The 23,068-nt window shown below is 43.2% G+C and overlaps 1 protein-coding gene across 12 annotated transcripts in view; it reads right to left on the bottom strand.

Annotated features, from left to right (window-relative positions):
- ACER2 (alkaline ceramidase 2) overlaps positions 1-23,068 on the bottom strand; it is a 74,960-nt gene that overhangs the window by 49,372 nt on the left and 2,520 nt on the right. For 7 of the 12 annotated variants that reach the window (XR_014821012.1, XR_014821011.1, XM_084984170.1 and 4 more), the window contains 3 exons: positions 14,735-14,849; positions 13,838-13,979; positions 7,097-7,234 (listed from right to left, as the gene is read on the bottom strand). Coding sequence is in view for 9 of the 12 variants with exons in the window: in XM_084984170.1 (XP_084840296.1) it covers positions 7,097-7,234; positions 13,838-13,979; positions 14,735-14,849 (395 nt within the window). In the remaining 3 variants the exon portion in view is untranslated. Of the gene's footprint in view, positions 1-44; positions 3,314-7,096; positions 7,235-13,837; positions 13,980-14,734; positions 14,850-23,068 lie in introns of all 12 variants that reach the window. The other 5 variants (XM_001926911.6, XM_084984129.1, XM_084984147.1 and 2 more) reach the window with 2 other exon arrangements.

Here is a 23,068-nt window from a genome sequence, read left to right on the forward strand (position 1 = left end):
GGGAACAGTGGCATTTAAAGGCTGTCACAGCCATACTTTGATGCATGTAGAAGGGAGAGGGGAGAAAACCTAAAGGAAAAGACTGAGAGAGGTGAACACACAAAATTTAAAACCAGTGTGACAGAGTTCCTGCTGTGGTGTAGCAGGATCAGCAGACTCTTGGGAGCTGCTAGGATGCCGGTTCCATGCCCACCACAGTGGGTTAGGGAACCAGCTTAGGTTGTGACTGTGGCTCTGATCCCCGGCCTGGAAGCTCCATAGGCTGCAGGGTGGCCAAAAATGACCAATAAATAAGTAAATATCATTAACATATTAAGGGGAAATATTTGTACCATGTGATGAAGGGTTAAAATCCCTGTATTAGAACCCTAAAAAAAACAAATAATTTCATAGGCTATCTGGAGTCTGCTTTATAATCCTCAGGGTGGGGTGGGTAGTGAGTGAGGGTGCCAAGAACAAGGTTGGCCTCAGGGAGATCATACTGAAGCTCAGGGCTGCATACCTGGGGACTCCATGTATTATGCTCTGTACTTTTGAAAATGTTGCAAATGTGCACAAAAAATGGCACACAGGTGTATGACAGTAATGATTTTCTACTATGTGTCAGGCACTAGGTACTAGATATAAAGTTTTAAAAACGAACATTCCACGGGTATGATAAAGAAACGTAAAATGTACATTTCAAAAGGACATACACAGTATATTTACATTTGAAAAGATGCTCAACAAAATTATTTCTTAAAAAAGACACGAAAATAAAAATAAAATCTTTTCAACCAGATTAGCAAAGTTTTTTTTTAAGTTACTGATATCCAGTATACGTAAAGGTATAGGTAAAAGGCACTATCTTAATAGATTTTTGGTAAAAAGTGTTCAATGATATCTCTGGTTTTGTCAACATGTTTCAATTTAAGGAAATATGCAGGTATAGGAACAAATAGAGAGGTTCATTGCCAATTGCTCGTAAAAGTGAAAAGTTAGAAATAACCTAAATATCCATTAATAGAGAGGTTGGTTAAGTGAATGATAAAGCATCCATATTGTAAAGTATTACAATTGAACACAAAAATTGAAGAGAATATATATGCATTGGTAAGGAAAGCTGTCCGTGATCAAGTATTTAGTTTAAAAAACAAAAGGACTGGTTTGCATCCTTTAGAATTTATTCTATTTTTTAAAAAAGTAGAATTAGGGAACTATGCATATAAAACATCTGGAAGGATATAAAAGCTGTTAATTGTTCTTTCTCTTTCAACAGAATTATTAGACCCTCTCCCTATATACTTCCCTGTTTAAATTTGTTCTAATAAATATGTCACTTATGGCGCAGAGGAAACGAATCTGACTAGGAACCATGAGGTTTTGGGTTCTATCCCTGGCCTCCAATAGTGGGTTAAGGATCTGGCATTGCCGTGAGCTGTGGTGTAGGTCACAGACGAGGCTCAGACCCTGCATTGTTGTGGCTGTGGTGTAAGCCAGCAGCTGTAGCTCTGATTTGACCCCTAGCCTGGGAACCTCCATATGCTGTGTGTGCAGCCCTAAAAAGCAAAAAAAAAAAAAAATTCTCTTTATAACTGGGACATAAAGTGTTCAATTTTAAGGAAAAAAAAACCCTCAGAATGTATATCAAATTTAAAAACAAGTTTAAACCAAGTCTACTCTTTGAATTTTACTTAAGTTCCTGTGTGATCAGGAATCTTGGATCAATTTAAAACATACCATATCTTGAACAAGGTCCTATTTACACAGGTGGATATATTTATCAAAACTTGTCAAAAGGAGTTCCCATTGTGCCACAGCAGAAATGAATCCAACTAGGAACCGTGAGATGGCAGGTTCAATAGCTGGCCTCACTCAGTGGGTAAGGATCTGTGAGCTGTGATTTAGGAAGCAGATGCGGCTCAGATCCCGTGTTGCAGTGGCTCTGGTGTAGGCCAGAGGCTACAGCTCCAATTGGACCCCTAGCCTAGGAACCTCCATATGCCACGGGTGCAACTCTGAAAAGACAAAAAGATTTAAAAAAAAAAATTGTCAAAGTATAGGCTTAAAATCCGCGCATTTTATTGTCTGTAAATTATAACCCAAATGTATAAAGTGAGTATAAATTCACTAAAGTGAGTCAAGGTTGAACCTAAGACTGGAGTCCCCCATGCATACTGTTTCACTTTCTCTTGCCTTCTGCAAACAACTCGGAAAATCTATTCTTAAAGGGAGAGCAGCTTGGACCTTAGGGTAGATAATACATAAGTTCAAACATCCAGGGAAATTGAAGCAAATTCTTTCAAACCAAATAGTTTTAGGCATCTCCTGATAGAAGTCAAGCTTCTTCTGAATCTGGACCGAACAGTTTTTCCAACTCTTTACCACTAGAATTCCTCCCTGGGAGCCCTCAATTTACAGGGGATATCCAAAGACAGATGTCTCTGGTTCCTTGCTATCTGTTGCAATCAGAAGTCCTAGAGGGCAGGGAGAGACGACTCTGGGTTTGGAGCCGAAGCAGTTTCCAGGAAAAAACCAATCAATTTTGGTTCTCTGACGTGAGGATTCTGCATGTAACCTTCTTCTTAACAGTGTGTATCCTGACCTTCTAAACTACTGATGCTCCAGTTCCCTATTACTGAGCTCCCAGGCCGGTTTTCTATAACCAGATGGGCGATTCTGAACAGGTCACTTGTCTGGGCTTCTCTCTTCACTTGTCAATTGAATGAGTGAGACGGTACCCAGGTGACCTGCTGTGAGACCCACGCCTTCACCTGCTTGGGCCCAAAAGGCACCCTTGGTTCCTATGCAGGACTTCCCTGTCCCCATGTAACATCTGTCCCAGGCTTTCTCCACCTTCCCCAACCCTGGAGACCTGGCTAGAGCTCAGGTTATGGATTTGATTTTCAAGCTCCTCTCTGCCTTAATAATGGAGCTAGAGGTAAGAGAAGGCAGGCGTGAAGCATAGACAATGAGGTCTTTTTTGTTCTGGCTAAGCCCACTCCCTGGAGTCGCTTCCACTCCAAACTTGGTGTTGCTTCTGAAATGCCTGACCATCTATCTATGGAGGGTGGGGGCGGCACCCAGGCTCTGCTCTGTTCCCTGTGCACACCTGTGCGCCCTTCAGGGAGAATGAAGCTGATAGCAAGTGTAGACCCTGCCTCGCCACCCGCCCCCCTCTGGAAGCGTGGCTCACCACACGCAGTGCAGGTAGGGGAAGTGGAAGGCAGATAGCAGCTCACAGAAGGCCCGGTCACTGATCCAGCAGAAGAGGGCCAGGGTCCACCAGAGGCCCGAGAAGAGGCCCAGCTTAAAAACACGCACGTTGTCGCACCTGCCGGGGGAGGCAGAGAACAGCCCCCATCAGTTCTGGTTTCCTCTGACCTCACTGGCCGCATCCTCTCTGCTTCTTCCCACCTCCCCAGCCCCTGGCACTGGCTGTTCCCACCCCAACACACAAGCTCGTGGATGTGAATACCGTGTGTATCGCAGTGGCTCACAAAGCCACACTCCTCACCTAGGCTCTCCCCACCTCCAGACTAACACAGCCCTTGTCACATCTTGACTCGTCCACCTGATGTCCAATGTTGATCCAAACTTGCCCACATTGAACTCCTAACCCTTCCTTCTGCCCAGAACCTGTTCTTCCCCAGCCCTCATAGGAAGAGGCCACCTCATACTTTTAGGCGCTCAGGCTAAGAATCCTGGACTCATGTACCTCACATCCAACCCATCAATTCTTCAATATATCTCCAAAATCCAACCTCTTCCCATCACCTCCACCTGTCCAAGCCAGCATCATCTCCTGCCTGCCTGTCTGGCCCTGCCCCGGTCACCTCTCAACACTGCCCCAAAGCCTCCCACAACTTCCCATGTCCCAGAGGGAAAGCCAAAGTGCTCACAGCCGCCACAAGGCCCTAACGTGCTGGCTTCTCCTCTGCCCTCCACCCCACTCCTCCATACTCTGGCCCTCACTGCCCCTATACATCAAAGCACCCCACACCTCGCTGGGAACTTAGCCATTCCTCAAAACCCCCCAGTACATTCCTCCAGGCCCTAGCATTTGCTGTTCCTGCCACCTGGAATGCTGTTCCCACATGTCCACGTGGCTTCCCTCCTCCAAGTCTTGGCTCAAATGTTACTCAGTGAGCCCTTTGCTGACCATTGTTTCTAACAATCACAGCACGTGTCCACACCCGCTAAGAAACCCTCTTTGTCACCTTCTTCCCTTCTCTAGTTTTCTCTGTAGCAATTACAGCCCCTCCACCATCCTCCATGTTTTACTTATATATTCATGGCCTGTCTTCCCCACCAGCAGAGAAGCTGCTCCCTGCTGCATCTCCAGTCCCTGGAATGGTGCCAGGATAACAGAATATTCCTGAGTGACGGCATGAGCTCTTACACTGGGACAAAATGTTTTCTGGAACAAAGCCCAACAGCTCAAAGGAAATTTCAACTGCCGTTTTCTCTCTCATTACCAAACTGCTCACAAAGTGCGTGACTTCTATTCCTAGGAGGAAATGCCCAGAGGCAGTTGGTGTCTGAGGGTCCTTCTAAAGCCTCCCTTGGGGTGTCTTTACCACCCCTCATCAGTCAAGCCTGCTCACTCTCAGTCAGTGGCCAACATAACATCTGCTCCCAAGAAGGGGTCATGTTTAGTCATATGTGTTGAAGAGATAAACGGTGCCAAATGTCTGACTTGCTGGTACCTTTCCTAGCTGCCTGACAGAAACATCAGCAAAAGCATTGATGAAAACAGGATGGACAGCAGGCTCAAAAAGACCTCAGAAAAGAAACTGAAAGACCCTGTGAAGGGAAGGGCTAAATGCACCCCTGAATATTTTTTGAAAGAAATAATAGAGACCCAGAATATATATAGTGACTACTTTCCAGTTTAGAGAAGAAAACAAAAAGATGAACAATTTCCACTTTCCCCTCTGTCTTCAGCATTGCTTTACTCTGAATGGCTCACCTTCGGACCCTATTCCCCTCTCCCAGAGCCCTGTCTCCTCACTCCACCCATCTTTCTCTGCCTCTGTGGGTCTGGGGGCATTTTCTACAGCAGATTTTCTAAGACAGCCCCCAGCACCATCTAACCTCCCATCATTCCCTCCTGGTGCCCTGCTATTTTCCTTCAAAATGCTCATCACAAACTAATTGTGCATCTGTCTGTGTAATTATTTGTTCAGTATCTAGTATCCAACTAAACTGTGAGACCCACGGGAGCAGGGACTATACCTACTCTTTTACCAATGTATATCTAGTGTCTAACAACAGTGCCTGGTCCAGAAATGGGCACTATTTAAAAAAAAAAAAAAAAAAAAAACTTGCTGAAAGAATAGACAAAATAAGAAATAAGGAAAGAAAGGATGATTTTAATTGCAAACTAGTGACCCGAGCAGAACGTTAAAAGAAAAAAACAGTAACCATTACTGACTGGGTACCAAATTTTCAGAATCCATACTAGGCACAGTGAAAGGCAAAATAAGCAGGTCTCTGGCCCTGCCATTTTACAAGGTAACATGAAAACTGACAAAAACAAGTATCAACAAATGCATAGACCATGAGCCTGGTATAAGAGGAGCTATGCACACTCATTTTGTGGCTTCGGGGCCACACCAGCCCAGACAGCTGCAGGTGCGGTGCACATGTCAAAGAGAGGCGGGATGTCAGACAGCTGGTCACAGAGGGGATGGCACATAGAGTTGGGACAGTCAGGCAGGCAGGCAGCTAGATACACAGTGGAGGAGTAAAAGGAAGGGGACTGGGTTGGAGACAGGAGTCTGGGAGCCGTCCGCCTATGTATCGGAATTAAAGCCAGGAAGGAGGTGGGACCTTTAGTGGGGAGTAAAGAGGGAACAAGCAGAGAGGTGAGAGTCCCTGTGGGCAATTTAATGGCTTTCCCAAAGCGCTCCCAGATCTGTTAGTGTTCTGAAATGGGTCTCTTGCTTCCTCAGTCCTTGAAGGCTACTCAAAGCCAATAGGACAAGAGAGTCTTTCCACTGCCAGCCAGCAAGTTTAAATACCTCTTCAACCACCCTTGACCCTGCCTGGTATTGCTGACAAGCAAAAAAAAAAAAAAAAAAAAAACAAAAAACCCAGAGCAAAGCAATGGAAGGAAATACATAACACAACTCCACTCAAAACAAAGACCGAGAGAAAGCTGATAACACATTACACAGAGAAACTCCCACAAAGGGAGATAAATTTAAGACTTCACTTAAAACCATCCATATGTCCAAGACAATGAGTCATGAATTAAAATGGATTTCTAAAAGTGGAGACAGAGAAAAAGAAGCATTTTCAAAGAGGATTACAATAAGGGCAGTGGTTAGAGGTATATTAGTTGGGGGGCAGTCATAAACATACAAGGGCTAAACTAAAATGTTTCTAGATGTCAATCTGACCTCTGCACACACAGGTTCCCAAAAGAAAAGGCTTACGCAAATAGCAAAGGCTTGGAGCTCCCACTGTGGTGCAACAGGATGGCCTCTTCAGAGCACTGGGACACGGGTTTGATACCCCTGCCCCGCACAATGGGTTAAGGATCTAGCATTGCCACACCCGAGGCTTAGGTTGCAACCTTGGCTTGGATCTGATCCCTGGCCCAGGAGCTCCATATGCCATAGGGTAGCCAAAAATTGGGGGAAAAAAATAGCAAAGGCTTTACCTGATAGTAAAAAAGAAAATAGGCCTCAGAGAAAGCAGCAAACACTGCTTTGTACATAATCATTCATATCTTTTTCCTGTTGCATGTAAATGCAATAGCCTTTGGGGGGGCTTTTCTTTTCTCCTTATTCTTGGTCTATGAACACTTCTCTTCTCCTTCCTACAGGCTCAACTTGAGGCAGCTTGGTCTAGGCATTCACCAGGTGTTTGAGAAGTTCCTCCTCAGCTAGCTTTGTTCAGGAGATGCAATGCATTTACTGTTCCTCTCTTTCTGAAAATGAGACCATTAACATTTTGAAGCAAACCATCAAACTTGATGCAATCCAAGCATCAGGCATTACCCTTTGTGAGGACTAACTCCTCTTCCACACTCAAGGGCAGTAAAAGAATCAGGAGCTGATGTGCCCCTGTGTCACAAGGACGGCATCGGGGACAGGTGGGCACCCACCTCCTTAGCTCTGCAATGAGCAGTGCAGTGCAAGGAACACCCAGGGTCATCAGAGAGATGTTGTTGATGGCAGGCTTGACAAACGCCAGGCACGTTGTAACTGCAGACAGGACGCAGACCACGGCCTTGAACCTGCCCCTATACGAGTGAAAGCAAAGGACATCCGTTAGCAAAGGCGGTCTTGTTTGTGCGTTTGAATCTTGGCAAAGTCCAGACCCTACTGATGGCATTGCCAGCTGAAAAGAAATTCTGCACTAAGTACCAGGATTTTCAATACCACTCTTACTCACTAGCTCAGTAATTCTAGCAATGTATACCTAGGAAATAAACAGAAAAATTTTAAATATCTAGCCATGAAAATGGTAAAATTAGAATCAACCTAAGTCCCTAAGGGTGAGAGATGGATACTTGGTTTTTTAGAATTACTTTTTGGCATTTCCTTCATATGTTTGACAGCACGATTGGGCAAACCCGTTCCATAAAGGGTCAGATAGTACATATTTTAGGTTTTGTCATTCAAAGGGTCTCTGCAGCAGCTACTCAACTCCGCCATTGTAGACAAGAAGTAAGGGAATGGGTATGGCAGTGCACCAATAAAACTTGATTTGCAAAACCAAGGGGCCCATTGGCTGTAGAACATTGTCTGTCAAGCCTTGTTATACATGTTCACCTTGTAGGACTTTTATAAGAAAAACAGAGGCTATTTACAAACCATAAAACTTCCTAGTTTAAAAGAAAAAGAAAATGCCCTTTGTGTCTAGCACACAAAAGTTAGAGTCTAGGGGAGTTCCAGCCGTGGCTCAGAAACGAATCTGACTAGCATCCATGAGGATGCAGGTTTGATCCCTGGCCTCATTCAGTGGGTTAAGGATCCAGCATTGCCATGAGCTGTGGTGTAGATCACAAACATTGCTCAGATCTGACATTGCTGTAGCTGTGGTATAGGGTGGCAGCTACAGCTCCCATTTCAACCCCTAGCCTGGGAACCTCCATGAGCCTTGGGTGCAACCCTAAAAAGACCACCCTCCAAAAAAAATTAAAGTCTATAATTCTAGTATCTATATTTACTGACAATCCACAGGCCAGCAGGCATTGGAGTTCCGTGTTAAGTCTGTGACAGGACAAGTCTAGAAAAGTAACTGATAACATCCTGACACCCTTCAGTGAAGGTACTTTTGGTAGAAAGAGTAAGAAATGGTGACGTGACCCTGGACATGCTCCTCCTCCTCTCCCAGGGACTCCATTTCCTTAAAACAAGAGGTCTTAGACAATCTCTAAGGCCACATCCACAACTGAACATGAGAAGCACATGATTTTCCTGAAGTTTCTGTAATTTCTCATTAGCACAATTTTCTTTGGCCAAGAGCCCTGAAAGGATCACAGTTAGGAAGCTAATCTAAATGAAATTCCACTAAAAAGAAATCAAAGTGCATGGAAACCTTCAAAATACAAAAGTATCTCTTAAAGAGGAAAACCACTTATCATCAAGGTACAGGATATCATTGATCAAGCTGCCAAGGTTCTGACTGGAATGAACAGGAATTGTAGCCTTGAACTTTGGCTGAAGGGAAAATGTATATACATATACGTGGGAAAGAGTCCAGGCGGCAAATCCTCAGGAGAATCATGTTTTCCTCCTGGCCTTGGCTGGCATCCTCCTGCACCTCAGCCTGAGGATGGCAGCCTCATGTGACCCCTGACCCCCATCATGCACATGGCCCTTGAGGATCCACAGTAACTCTATCACTGGGTTGGAGGTTTTGTGACACATGTCAAGGCTTTCTGGCCTTTGGGGTTTGGAAAAACACATAATGAGATACTTCCAGATTGCATCACCTCCCTATATCCAGTGGTTTCCATTTCAGACACAGGATACAGAGCAACAGAGTGATTCAAAGCACAGGTGTTCCAGGGAGACCCGTGTATGTTCACATTCTGCCCGCATTACTTAGCAGCTGTGGGGTCTTTTGCCAGTCACTAATACGCTTCCAGCTTCAGGTTTTCCCCACAGAAATCAAGACACCTGCCTCAGAGTTCCTGTTGTGGCTCAGCAGAAACAAATCTGACTAGTATCCATGAGGACACAGGTTCGATCCCTGGCCTCACTTAGTGGGTTAAGGACCTGGCATTGCCATGAGATGTAGTGTAGGTTGCAGACACGGCTCAGCTCTGGCGTTGCTGTGGCTGTGGTTTAGGCCAGCTGTGACAGTTCCAATTTAGCTCCTAGCCTGGGAACCTCCTATGCTGCGGGTACAGCCCTAAAAAGCCAAAAAAAAAGACACCTGCCTCGAGGTGGTCTTGCAAGCATCAGAGCACTCCACACAGTGCCTGGTACATGGGGTGTGCTAATAAAATCCATTCTTACTGTTATCATGACCATTATTTAGAATAAATGTTATTTTAAATAATATTATTGTTGATAATATCACACTCTTGGGAAAAACCTGTCTGAGCTGGTGCTGCAGTCACCAAAGGCACTAGAGAGTACTGCCAAAGAGTTCAAAGGCAGTGAGCTTGACGAAACATGCTTTCTTTGAGGGGAACGTGGGCAGACACCTCCCCACCACTCCCCAGAGAGTGGAGAGGAATGTGCTTCTGGAAGGCGGCATAACCAATGAGGACATCCTGTGAATACACGATTCTACAACCAGAAGTCAACAGGGGTCACGTGGCCAGCCCAGCCGACCCCGGAGTCACCAGAGGCCCTGGAGATAGAGAAAGCTGGAAATATCTGGAAAGCAAGGGGCCCCAGTAGGTTGTTTTCTAAACAACCCCTGAGAGTCACAAGACTCCCGCATTCAGTCCTGGCAGGTCCACCCCTGTCATTTTGTAAGTGAGGAACTGATATGGCCCAGAGAGTCCAAGACAGTGGCCCCAGGTCATCAGCCAGAGAGAGCAAGACAGGCAGACCAGCCTGCAACCTTGGCTATTCAGAATTCAAAAAAATGAACTGGATCATAAAGTGAGGGCTGTCCCTAAATTTGGTAGATGCAACCTCATAAAAACCATAGCAGGATAATTTCTCCAGAAAATAATTAGCCTATAACAGTTCATGTTTTTTTCCTCAAAACAAAATTGTCAAATTATTAACAACCATCAACAGTTAAGTATAAAGCCGGACAATTCCTAGGACAGTCTAGGCAAGATGAGAGAAGGTGCTTTTTGAAAAATCCCACCAATTATTCCTATTTACATGGTGAACTTTAATAATTTCCCTGCTGTTCTAGATATCTTTATTTTCAAAATGCTTATCCATATTAGCCATTCATGATAACTGCTAGCACTTATTGAGCCTTTATTTTGTACAAGACTCTACTATACACTTTATATGATTTTCCCATCTATTTCTAACCTCTAAGGTAGGTACTTTTACTATTTCCACTTTACAGATGTGCAAGATGAGGTATCAGAGCTCAGAAAAGAAAAGTGGATTGTTATCGACTCCATCTCTGTCTGACCCAAAGTCATTTAGCCACCACACTGTCCCCTCTCTTCTCCAGAAATCTCACACTGAAACTACTCCTAGCATTTTTTTTTTTTTAGAAACATTCCAGAAAAAAAGAGAGAAATGTTAATTATCTTGTAAGTTCAAGCAGCTAATCCTCAGTCTCCAGAAATCCTGGTTTTGACCTGAAAATCTGTGACCTGGCCTGCCACTCTAGGGCAGAGCCACGGCCTGTTTCCACACCATGGGCAGTGAAGCCCACACAGAGGGGTCTGGCCTTCATGCCTTCTGACTCTCCAGAAAGTTCTGGCAAACAGGGTAGACAAATGGAGCTGAAGTTCTTATTTACAGTGAACTACTCCTCCTCCTATAATATACACCTTTTCTTTCTTAGCTCATTAAAATTATCGATATTCATTCCCTCCTTCAATTTGTATGCACATCTCAGAAGTGCTAGGCAGACATCACCTCACGCTGTTGGTAGTCACGAGAACTAACCTGGAGCACCCATCACATTCTTAGTACTAGACAAAATCACAATCATCTCACGAGAACCCTGAGGTGAATGCAATTAGTCACCCCACTCTACAGATGAGGAAACAGATAGTTCAAGACTCAAGAGGAGTTGTACAATTGGTAAGCAGGGAAGCTAGGATTCAAACCCAGGTCGTCTCCAAGGCCATGGATATAGACATATAGGGTGCTCAGTGCCTCCAAAGGATTCTTCCCAAACTGAAGACAGAAGGAAGGGCCCCGCGCTCTCCGGAGAAATGCCGCAGAGAACTGGCCATGGAAGAGTCCCCTGTGGTCAGAGACCACCCTGCTGCCCAGTGTGTTTCATTATTAAAGTCAGTAAACTTTCATTGCTACAGCCTCACCCCGTTTTCTTCTCGCCTGCTCCCACCCTCAAGAAACAAGAGAAAATAATTCTCTATTATGAACATGTTAAAAACTGTCCCGAAGAATTTCAAACCCAGGCCTCGAGAGCACCACAAACAATAAACAAAACCCTTATTGCCATTTCGTCAGCTTCTCACCCAGATCCCAGGGCTCCACCCAATCAGACTGAACAGCAAAGTGTCTCCTCAGCTCTCAGCCTAAGGCACTAGTGCAGAGAGAGCATGGAGGGGGTGGGGAGGGGCCACCTGCTGAGGCAACAGGAAAAGTCGAAAGGTAAGGGGTGTGTTTCTCAAGTACAGGGTGGAGGGGGGGACTTCCCGCCGGCCAAGCCCCCTCATGCCCTTGCCACTGAGTGGCATCCCCTGCACCCTTGCCCTCATCCCTGCCCCACCTCCCCAGGCTTTCTGATCACCCCAAGTCATTCTCCTAAAGCTGAACCAGGAAACAAGGCACAAGACTAAACTAACTGCAGCAGGTTGGTTCAGGCTACTTCCAGGTTCTAAAGTACACGTTCCGACCCGGAGAAAGGTCTCGGTGCACTGGAGACCACATTCCAAGACCAGGAACACCCTCCTTTTCACTCTACTTAGAAACAGCTGCTCTTGCTCTCATTTTTTTTTTTTTTTTTTTTGATAAGAAACTTTTTGAGGATACATCTATCTGCTCAGTGGTACTCAGAAATAATACTATTAAATTCAAATCCTGCAGCTCAGGATGAAGACTACACCACTAATCCACTTAGAGAGTGTTTTCCCCCTACCTTATATAAAAATACATTTTTAGGATTAAAAATTAACTGCTCTTTGTATTAAAAAAAAAAAAGAGTACAGATTAAAGGTAAAAGTGAAAGATCTCTCTTCCCTTATTCTGAAGAATAGTCAGTGGTAGTAGTTGCAATCCTCACCTCTTAGGCACTTTTGTGCAAATAGAAAGACATACACTCAAAGAGGCTGCATTCGTTCTAAAATTAGGTGTTGCACACACAGTTCTACCATGTGCTTTTCGCAGCCAGCATGTCTCATGGACGCTCCTCCACCTCCAAACATAGAGAACAGCCTTCATCTCTAATAACTGCACAATTCCTATTCCCATCTAGGAAAACCAATGAATTGGGATCGAATGTGAGCCAAAGCAGCAATGATGCTGGATCCTTTACCGCTAGGCCACCAGGGTACTCCTGTCATGAATTCTTTTTTATTTTCTTTATATAGCTCTTCCCTGGCGCACACAGCTTGCTTGATTGAATCCGCATTTTTATTTTTCTTTCTATGGCCACACTTGAGGCATATGGAAGCTCCCAGGCTAAGGGTCAAATCGGAGCTGCAGCTGCTGGACTTAACACCACAGCTCACGACAACACCGGATCCAAGCCGAAGCTTGTGGCAATGCTGGATTCTTAACCCACTGAGTGAGGCCAGGGATTAAACCCACATCCTCAAAGACACTATGTCAGGTTCTCAACCCACTAAGTCTCAACAAGAATTCCTGAATCCATATTTTACATTATTTATCCATATATATTTTTAATAGAACACAACATGTGCAGAGAAATATATGGGTAATAGGTTCTGGGAGCATTTCTTTATGATGCTGACTCTCCTCTCTTCAGGTGTTAACAAGAGTGCCTCAGAAAGACCTTCCCTGACCAAACTCTAAATCAGCACTCCAAGTAACCACTACCCCCTTACCAGGTTCATTTTTCATCATAGCACTATCACACCCCAACATGCTATTATTTGATTGTTTATTGATTCATAATCTCCCCAACTTCAGTGTAAGCTCACTGAGGACAGAAACCTTGCTGTTTCATTTACTGCTACATCCTAGTGTGTAGAAAACTTCATAGTAAACAGTAAGCTCAAAAAACTTTTACTGGATAAATAACCGTACAAGTATAACACAATGGATATTAAAATGCATCCCCTCCTGAAATTCTGGATTTTGAGGTTTCATCAGAAGTAAAACTGATACAAATCAAATACTATAGTAGCTCCAAGAACTAATCCCTCAGCGTGGATTCTACTTTAAACATATAAAACTAGTGGAGTTGGGTTGGACTGGAGGACATGTCCAAGCAGGAAATGAAACGTCTTTGAACTACTATTCTATCTTTTCTCCACCAAAAATCTTTCTGGTTTTGTTGGTATCAATAAGGGAGATGTTTGACTTTTTGTCCCTAATGTCAGATAAATTCTTCCCTAAGCATAATAAAATTACATCTTTAATCTGGCAGTTTATTTATACTGTCAGGCCATAAACAATCAGCAGATATTAACCAAATCTATTATAAGCTCATCACTAGGTTAGACTCAATAGGGTGTAATTTTCTCCATACATACCCCTTGATAGTGGGCACTGCACCTAGGAGTAAATGGAAAATTTCCATGCAAGCTTACCTGTCATTCCGAAAGATCTTTGGCAGATACCTTCTGGGGAACCACATGGCCAGAGCACACATCAGAACCCAAAGGATTGCAAGTTCGTCAAGCATCTGGCCCAGGAAACTAAGCGTTGCATGGAAGTAGACGGATCCAATTCCTAGAATCAATTACAACCAATAAAAAAAAAAAGTCACACAGAAGGACAGAATTAAATTCACTGCACTGCTTAAGGATAGCCCCTTCATGAACAGCTAGCACAATCACTGGATTGCTGTCTCTCTTTGAGAAAAGAAACTGAGATTACAAACTCACACTGCTAAAGCATGCAGACTTCAATTCTAGAAAGAGAATTTGAAGTAAGGCTCAAACACCAGCAGTATCAGAACTTTAATCAGTCCACAGTTAAACACACTCTGTCTTCATCCACTGAGCCTTCATGGGAACAGGCAGTAAGTAAAAGTCAACACTCTCTCACTGTTAAGCATTCCAGATCTGCCTGGGGAAGGAAATGAAAACTATACAAGTGTTTCCCAGAATAATGGAGGATCAAACATCTAGAATTTGTTGGGGTTTTTTTTAATTCTAGTCCATTAGAAATCAGTTTCATCAGAGTTTAATTGTTTCACATGACTTTCTTCCGAAGTTCTCAGAAATTTGCACTTTATGTAATAAACACCAGTGGTTATTACATAAAGGAATTCTTGAATGCAATTAAGTGATAATTATGGTCAACCTTCTTATCAAGCCTATACTCAAAAGAGTCCTCCTGCTGGCGTCTAGCAAGCAACATAAAAGTTTGCAAAGACGTCAGAGTGACTCTGGTTTATAAAACATAATGTTCAAAGGGGTTAGGGAGTGTGCGAAATTCCATTTCCTCCCTTTCAGCCCATGCTTGCAAATGAATCCACTTACCCACTACAACTAAGAGAGTCCATATTAAGTAGATACCACTGTTGAAGCATGTTGCATACTGACGAAACAAGCACATGCAGATGGGTGGTAAAATGAAAAACAAGACGTTGCTGATCTGGGAGGGGGGAGAAAAAGAAAGTAAAATGAAAAGATAAATACTAAGTTAAAGACCGAAAAATAAAGCAGCTTGTTGCCAGTCAGTCCTTTGTCAGTGGAGAGGAATGCCTCCATGTATCTTTTTTTGTTTCCTTTTTGGCCATGCTGTGGCATATGGAAGTTCCAGGATAGGGATCGAATCCCAGCTGGAGCTGCAACCTATGCCACAGCAGCAGCAATGCTGGATCCTTAACCCACCAGGCTGGGGATGGAACCAGAACCACCACAGAGACAAGGCGGATCATTAACCCATTGTACACATTGGGAACCTCATATATCTTTTTTTAATTGCAGATGCACAACCAGGAAAACTTACAACTTCTTTAGTAACCATTTAGGGGCTCCTTCCCACCTCTTTGGTCATAGGAGCAGCTGTAAAAACACTGCCGTCTGTGAGAGCTGTGCAGGTTCCCCACTTGATTTGAAGAATCAGTGACTCCCAAGCCTTTCTCTGCACAGATCAGTTATGAAGCATCCTAATTTACTGGCATAGTCATAATCATTTTAAAAGAGAAAGCCTCCACTAAATAATGGTAAAAATAAAGTTTTAATGAGGAAAGAAAAGGACTACACTTATTCTGGTCAGCCTCTAGGCCAGCCCCTTCCCCTGTGCCCATGTGAAGGCAGGATTCTCTTCCTTTTCCCTGTGTCGCACTTTGTCAGTTTTCTCACCCTAATCAAAACCTACTTTTAATTAAAGATCAAATCTGTAAGTTCCTTCCTAGTTTTAATATGGTATCATTTTATTTTTCAGACTTTAGTGTGGAGTTGAGCCTCTTATCTTGCCACAGGGCATTTGGCTTTTAAAATATATATGTGTGTCTTATCTAATGTGACACATTCAAAGTCATTTCAGGAGTTCCCATAGTATCAGTGAGGATGCAAGTTCGATCCCTGGCCTTTCTCATTGGGTTAAGGATCTGGGGTTCCTATGAGCTGTGGTATAGGTCATAGACCCAGCTCGGATCCAGCATTGCTGTGGCTATGGCCCCTAGCCTGGGAACCTACATGTGCTATGGGTGTAACCCAAATAGTTTTTTAAAAAATTGTCATTTCAACATGTAATCACTATTTAAGTATCATTCACGAGACCTTTAACATTGTTTTGTTCAAGGCTTTGCAGCCCAGTGTGAACTTCGCCCTTACAGCGCTTCTCCATCTGGACCAGGTATGGTTCAGAGGCTCTGTAGCCACACATGGTTTGGTACCTCCCGGACTGGACAGTATAACTCTAGAACCTCACCTAAATTTTTTAATTGCTTTTTGTCTTTTTTTTTTTTTTTTTTTTTTTAGGGGAAGTCACAGCCAGTTCTTTTTTTTCCCAGATTTTAAAAAATTGAAGTAAAATTTACATAGCAAAATTAACCGTCTTAGAAGGTACAATGAATGCAGTGACACCGAATATACTCATAATGTGCAACCATCGCCACTACCTAGTTCTAAAATGTTTTCATTAATGTGAAAAGAAACCTTATACCAATTAAGCAGTAAGTCCTGATTCTGCCTTCCCCCCAGCCCCTAGCAACCATTAATCTGCTTTCTGTCTCTAGGAATTTATCTATTCTGGATATTTCATTAAAGTGGAATCATACAATAAGTGACCTTTGCATCTGGCTGCTTTTACTTAGTATAATGTTTCTGAGGTTCATCTGCATTGTGGCATATATCAGTACTACCTTTTTACAGAAGAATAATATTCTATTGGGAGTTCCCTTTGTGGATCAGTGGAAACGAATCTGACCAGCATCCATGAGGATGCAGTTTTGACCCTGGCCTTGCTCAGTGGGTCAGGGATTTGACGTTGCCGTGGGCTGTGGTGTAGGTCAAAGACACGACCTGGATCCCGTGTTGCTTTAGCTGTGATGTATGCTGGCAGCTATAGCTCCAATTTGACCCCCTAGCCTGGGAACCTCTTCCATATGCTGTAGGTGCGGCCCTAAAAAACAACAAAAAAAATAATAATACTCTTTTGATTGGATACCACATTTTTTTTTTTTATCCAGTGTTCATCCTTTAACAGACCATTGTGAATAGTGTTGTTATGAACATTGGCGTAGAAGGTTTTGTGTTGTGTCTTCATTTTCAGTTCTCTGGGGTATATCCCCAGATTGACATTGCTGGATCATATGGTAATTCTATGTTTCACTTATTGAGAAACCAAAAAACTCTTTTCCACAGTGGCTGAACCATTTTATATACCTACTAGCAGCATGCAAGGGTTTTAATTTTTCTACATCTTTACCAACGCTTGTTATTTTCTGAGGAGTTATTTGTTTTATTTGTGTAATCAAGGCCATCCAAGAAGGCATGAAACGATAAGCTTTTTAAAAGTTTTACCTCTAATTGAGGAATAAGGTGCTCCTTGTAAATGACTGTGCTTGAAGAGGAAACACGCAGAATTTTTAGACAACAGCTGGGTCTAAACAAACAATACCAATGGGGAAGGAAGGGGGGAGGGGTCAAAAAAAGACAAACAAATCTTTCAGAGACAGGAGGATGGGGTGGGTGAAGTCTGGAAAACCAAAGGCATGGGTTTTCAAAAGAAAAGACTGGTCACCCATGTTGGCCAAAACAGAGGAGGCCTCATGGAATTCCTCAGAAGGAACCATGAGGGTGAGTGCCTGAACTGATAGAAGGGTTTTTCCAGACCTAGGAAATCACACTGGTGCCCAGCTAAACGAAAGGCATCAGCAAACCCAAATCTGAGGTGCAGTATAGGTAGGCAACATCAGTGGCCAATGCACACCTGTCACCTTCTAAGAACTAGACAGGCTGGGAGTGACACCGTCTTTCAAAAGGAGAGTAGGATGGAGTAGGAGAGAAATAAAACAAAATAAGATCCTTTGTCAGGGGTGGAATAGGAACAAGGCTGCTGCCATTGATTCAAGTTCAAGACTAAAACTCCTTGTGGGGCTCCATCATTTTCTAGAAGGGTGTACCCTGTTCTTGTTGGCCCACTCTGATGGGGACCCTTTTGTCTCTCCCCACTAGGAGCCCTATGAGCTACTGGTGACCCTCAGGTAAGAATTTGGATAAATGGCCTCAACTGTCCCAGGCGGTATGTGTTCTCCAGTCTTGGAGATATGGCCAACTCTCATTTACTTATGAAGAAGCAGATAAGGAGGAATCAGGACAAGGATCTATCACAGCTTTTCACTTTTCATGGAATCATTTAAAGAATCAGATCTTTAAGAGTCAAAATGAGAGCTATTAAGACCATCCTTGTTTTATAAGGGAATATAATTAAGGGCCCAGAACGTCTCCCAGGCTAGCCAAGGTCAGAGAGGGAGTCGCCCACAAAGCTGGGGCCAGCATCCCACTGCTGCCTGGCTGCCTTGTGCTCTTCCACGGCCCCAAGCTGATTTTTTTCACCTCCAGTCCACCCAACCACATTCTGACCTCCTTAGCTTTAATGCCTCAGCTGGCATCTAAAAATTCTTAACTGCATCACATACTGTACACTTATGACCCATTATGTGATTTAAGCAGGGCTCTTTTTTTTGTTAAACATGAACCAAGAAGGAATAAAATGAAGTGAAGGGAGACAAGGAGGAGAAAAGTGCAATTATTATTCTATACGTAACTTGAAACCCCATCTTTCTTCTTTCAGGTACGGGAATGTGTTCTAGTATGAAAAAGAATGTGACAAAGCTGAAATCTCCTTTCTATCCTCCTCCTTGGAGATACCCACTCTTCTCAGATTCACAATCTTCAATTCTTTGCAATTACGTGACTATGTATATATCATATAGTGCAACATTATCATTCTGCAACGTCCTTTTCTTATTCAACAATACACCTTGCAAACATTTTTGTCTTCGTTCATAAAGATCTGTCACCCTTGCTGCAGATGGCAGAAGTTTATGGAGCCCCTCCCCTCCCCAGTGGGAGGAGCACTAGTTTACAGCCCCACCTACAATGCTGGGAAATATAACACAGTTTTTTACCCCAGGACAGGTGCCCCCTGGGGTCTGTCAGGGAGTGATTCCAGGACCCTCTTGGATACCAAACTGCTGGATGCTCAAGTCCCTTATATAAAATGACGTAATATTTGCATATAACCTATTCACATTCTCTCATATTTTAAATCCTCTCTAGATTACTTATAATACCTAATACAATATAAATAGTTACTAATGCAATGTCAAAATTATGTAAATAGTTGGTGGTGTACAGCAAAGCAATTCAAGTTTTGCTTTCTGGAACTTTCTGAAATTTTTTTCCAAATATTTTCGCTCCACTGTTGATTAAATCTGCAGATACAGAACCATGAATGGGGGGCTGACTGCATACACTCATTGCCTCCGCCCCCTTAACCTCCCTTTCTTCAGCCAAGTGCAATTATCTAGGTCCAAGCTGTCCCTCAAATGTCCTTTTCAATCTATATTACCACTAGCAATGTACACAATAATCACTTTTAAATGTATTTACGCACCAATCACAAAACATGAGATCATTTATGAACACCTGTGGTAAAATTATACTTCACACTTTTTTTTGGTCATGATTGTGGCATGCAGAAGTGCCTGGGTCAGGGATCAAACCCGTGCCACAGCAGTGACCCAAGCCACAGCAGTCACAGTGCTGGATCCTTAACCAGCTGAGCCACCAGGGAGCTCCTGATGGTTCGAACTTTTTTTTTTTTTTTTTTTTTTGCCTTTGTCTTTTTAGGGCCACACCCACGGCACATGGAGGTTCCCAGGCTATGGGTTCAATTGGAGCTGTAGCAGCCAGCCTACGCCACAGCCACAGCAATTCGGGATCTGAGCCACATCTGCAACCTACACCACAGCTCACAGCAACACCAGATCCTTAACCCACTGAGTGAGGCCAGGGATCGAACCGTCATCCTCATGGTTCCCAGTCGGATTCATTTCCTCTACGCCATGGCAGAAACTCCCAAACATTTTTAATGCACATATTAAAGAGTTTCATTTAGAAGCGCCATTTTAACATGCAGTCCCAAATAATCCTGAAATCACATTATTGTTTCTGCACGACCTTTCTACCAATGCCTGCTGGCCTCCGGCATGCCTTTTAAAGACATCAATCTATGAAAAGGAAAAGACCAAATTAGAGGGAGACGCTCCCCAAGACAAAAAGAGGAAGGAACTCCTAAAGAAATACGGAAAAGCAAACGAGTTGTGGTTAAAAGACAGATTCAATGGCTCCATCTCTCCTGAGAAATGAAACTTCCCCTCAAGTTGTGTGGGTCACTAAAGTTGAAGAGTTCAACAAGGAATATTTTTTAAAGCCTATTGTTGGATTATCCTTTGGAGAATTGGTTTGTCTAGTGCCTGCAGAAAAGATTTTTTTTTTTTATTTAAAAGGAAACCACATTTTTAAAATTTATTATTTCCTTAGAAAGTTTCTCATTTTATGGATTCCTACAAGACATTTGTGCCCCAGTCATCTCAGGAACATAGTGCAATATCACCCTGATGCATGCAAAAGTAAATATGGTAAATATGGACAAAGCAGCAGGCTGTAAGTTTTTCTGAACAGCAAGTTCATAACAGCTAAGGGGCATTACCCTGGCTGAGCAGACTGTCTACATATCTTAATTGTATGCAGATTCCTAACTATCCATTCCATTGCTCCCTTTCTGCCTCTGGGAAGACCAACTCTCCTGGTACACCTGGCACTGAGGAGGGTTCCTAGGACATGGGACTTTCAGTTTTAAAACTGGGAAAGTCCCAGGCAAACCAGGACAAATTGGTCACCCTACTCAAAAACTTTCCTGCAAAATCCCCCACCCCACCTCCCACCGTACACCAACCCCAAGCCGGGTACTCATAATACCTCGGTGACATGTACACACCTTTGCAATGGCCCCCACCCCCAGACAACAGTTTGTAGGGCTGATTTCTGTGATAGGCACAAGTAGGTGCCCAGTGGATTGATAGATGGATAGAGAGAATGAGAGACTGATAGATAACTCTGCCAAAGCCCACCTCTCATTATCTGTATGGCATAGATAGAGAACTCTCCTTATCTTGATGATGAGGAGTGGAGCTGATTGGAGGACATGATAGATGACAGGATGATTTAGGCCTGTATTTTGCTGCAAGACTTTTTTTTATTATTATTTTTATTTTTTCAGCACTAGTTGACTTCCTTCTGTCTCCCTGGGTCCCTAACAGAATTCCCAAAGGCCCAGAGCAGTGATTAAAAGGCAGACCCCACTCTCCTCCAAAGCAGCTCAGTCTGCAGTCTTTCTCTTTAGTGTGACTGGGCCTTAAAACTTATGAAAAGGAACTCAGTCCCATTAAACCGGTATTTAGAAGAAACAGTACAAAATGTGCCCAAGAAAAAGGCAATAGAAGGGCACAATGTGTTCTTGGAAGAGATATTGAGCTTGGTTGACGCAAAGGCTGATGGCAAGATTTGAAGCAATGGAGGTTTTCAGGGACCAAAAGCAACATGCTCTCACTCCCAAGCACTGCTAGTGGGAACAAAGAACAGAGTACACTCTCTACTGGGCCATGTAGCAACTTTTATCACCCTTCTAAGTGAATATTCCCCTTGACACAACAATCCCCCATCTAGAATTACTACTTGGGAAAGTACATCCACATGCCTATTTGAGGAAATTCATTGCATCATTGTTCAGAAACCGAAACGAAAACAAAACAAACAGAAATCGCCTTAAGCATCCACTAATAATGAACTGACTGGTTTAATAAACTGTGGTCAATTCACTAAATGGAATGCTGTACAGACATTGTAAAGAAGATCATATCCATATGATCCAATATGGAATAATCTCTAAGACCTGTTAAGTGAAAAAGCCAAGGTATAGAAGAGTTTCTGTAGTATGACTTCAACTGGATTGAAAAAAAAACTAGGGCTGTGGTATGTATATACACTATACATGCATATTTTATGGTCATGCAAAATACATGTGTTTTTTACATGCCTAGAAAATGTCTTAAAAGATACAGAAGAAAGAGTATTTTTCACTTTATAATCTGCATGTTCTGTTTTTTTAACCATTTATTTGTATAATAAATGACAACAATAGCAAAAACTTTTTTTTTGTCTTTTCTAGGGCCACTCCCTTAGCATATGGAAGTTCCCAGGCTAGGGGTATAATCAGAGCTGTAGCCACTGGCCTGTGTCAGAGCCAGAGCCACAGCAATGTGGGATCTGAGCCAGCATCTGCAACCTACACCACAGCTCACAGCAACACCGGATCCTTAACCCACTGAGCAAGGCCAGGGACCAAAGCCACAACCTCATGGTTCCTAGTCGGATCTGTAAACCACTGAGCCATGATGGGAACTCCGCAAAAACTACTTTAAACAAAACCTTTTTCCTCCTATCAAATACCATGATTAGCCTAGAGATCAAATGGCCCCAATGTAGGCATTTGAAGTTAAAGAATGATAAACACCTGTACTGTGCCAAATAAATAAAACCAAGGTAGCTACAGTGGCACTTATATCTTCAGGAGCAGGATCTCAGTAGGGTCAAATGGACCATCCAAGTTAGCGCTCTAGTTCTACCCTTTTCTTGACCTAAGTAAGTTGGAAAGTCTGTTTTTCTGGGCCCTAGTTTCCTCCTTTGTCAAATAGGTGTAATAAATAGCACCCACTGCTGAAGATGACTATAGAGTACCCACCAGAGCTTCAACACACAGCAAAAATTTAGTGGAAGCCAGTAGTAAATGAAGTTGTAGCAGTGATGTGTCATGGCCAATTGTGGAACAGTGGAATTGAATCCTACTAGTATCCATGAGGATGTGGGCTTGATTCCTGGCCCTGCTCAGGGGTTTGGTGATGTGGCGTTGCCATGAACTGTGGTGTAGGTTGAAGATGTGGCTCAGATCCCACACTGCTGTGACTGTGGTGTAGGCCTGCAGCTGTAGCTCTGAATGGGCCCCTAGCCTGGGAAAGTCCATATGTTGTGGATTCGGCCATAAAAGGCCAAAAAAAAAAAAAAAAAAAATCCTAGAGCCCCCTCACTTTTCTCCAGATTTTACATCTTTATTCCTTAAATTTTTTCCTTAAAATTAGTAAGGATTATTATTATTTTATGAAGTAGCTAATTACACCTTCTGCCTTACCATGAGGATTTAAGGAGATACTTATCACCAAATAGCTCATCATCTTCCTCAATAGAGGATAAGATAAGCACGGTTCTGTCCTGTGACAAGGATCAGAAGATAACTGGGAT

Source organism: Sus scrofa, chromosome 1 (genome assembly GCF_054392235.1).
Source record: "Sus scrofa isolate SSC_HxYL_T2T_F1_AM1 chromosome 1, Sscrofa_HxYL_maternal_Yorkshire_Landrace_v2.0, whole genome shotgun sequence".
Taxonomy (NCBI): domain Eukaryota; kingdom Metazoa; phylum Chordata; class Mammalia; order Artiodactyla; family Suidae; genus Sus; species Sus scrofa.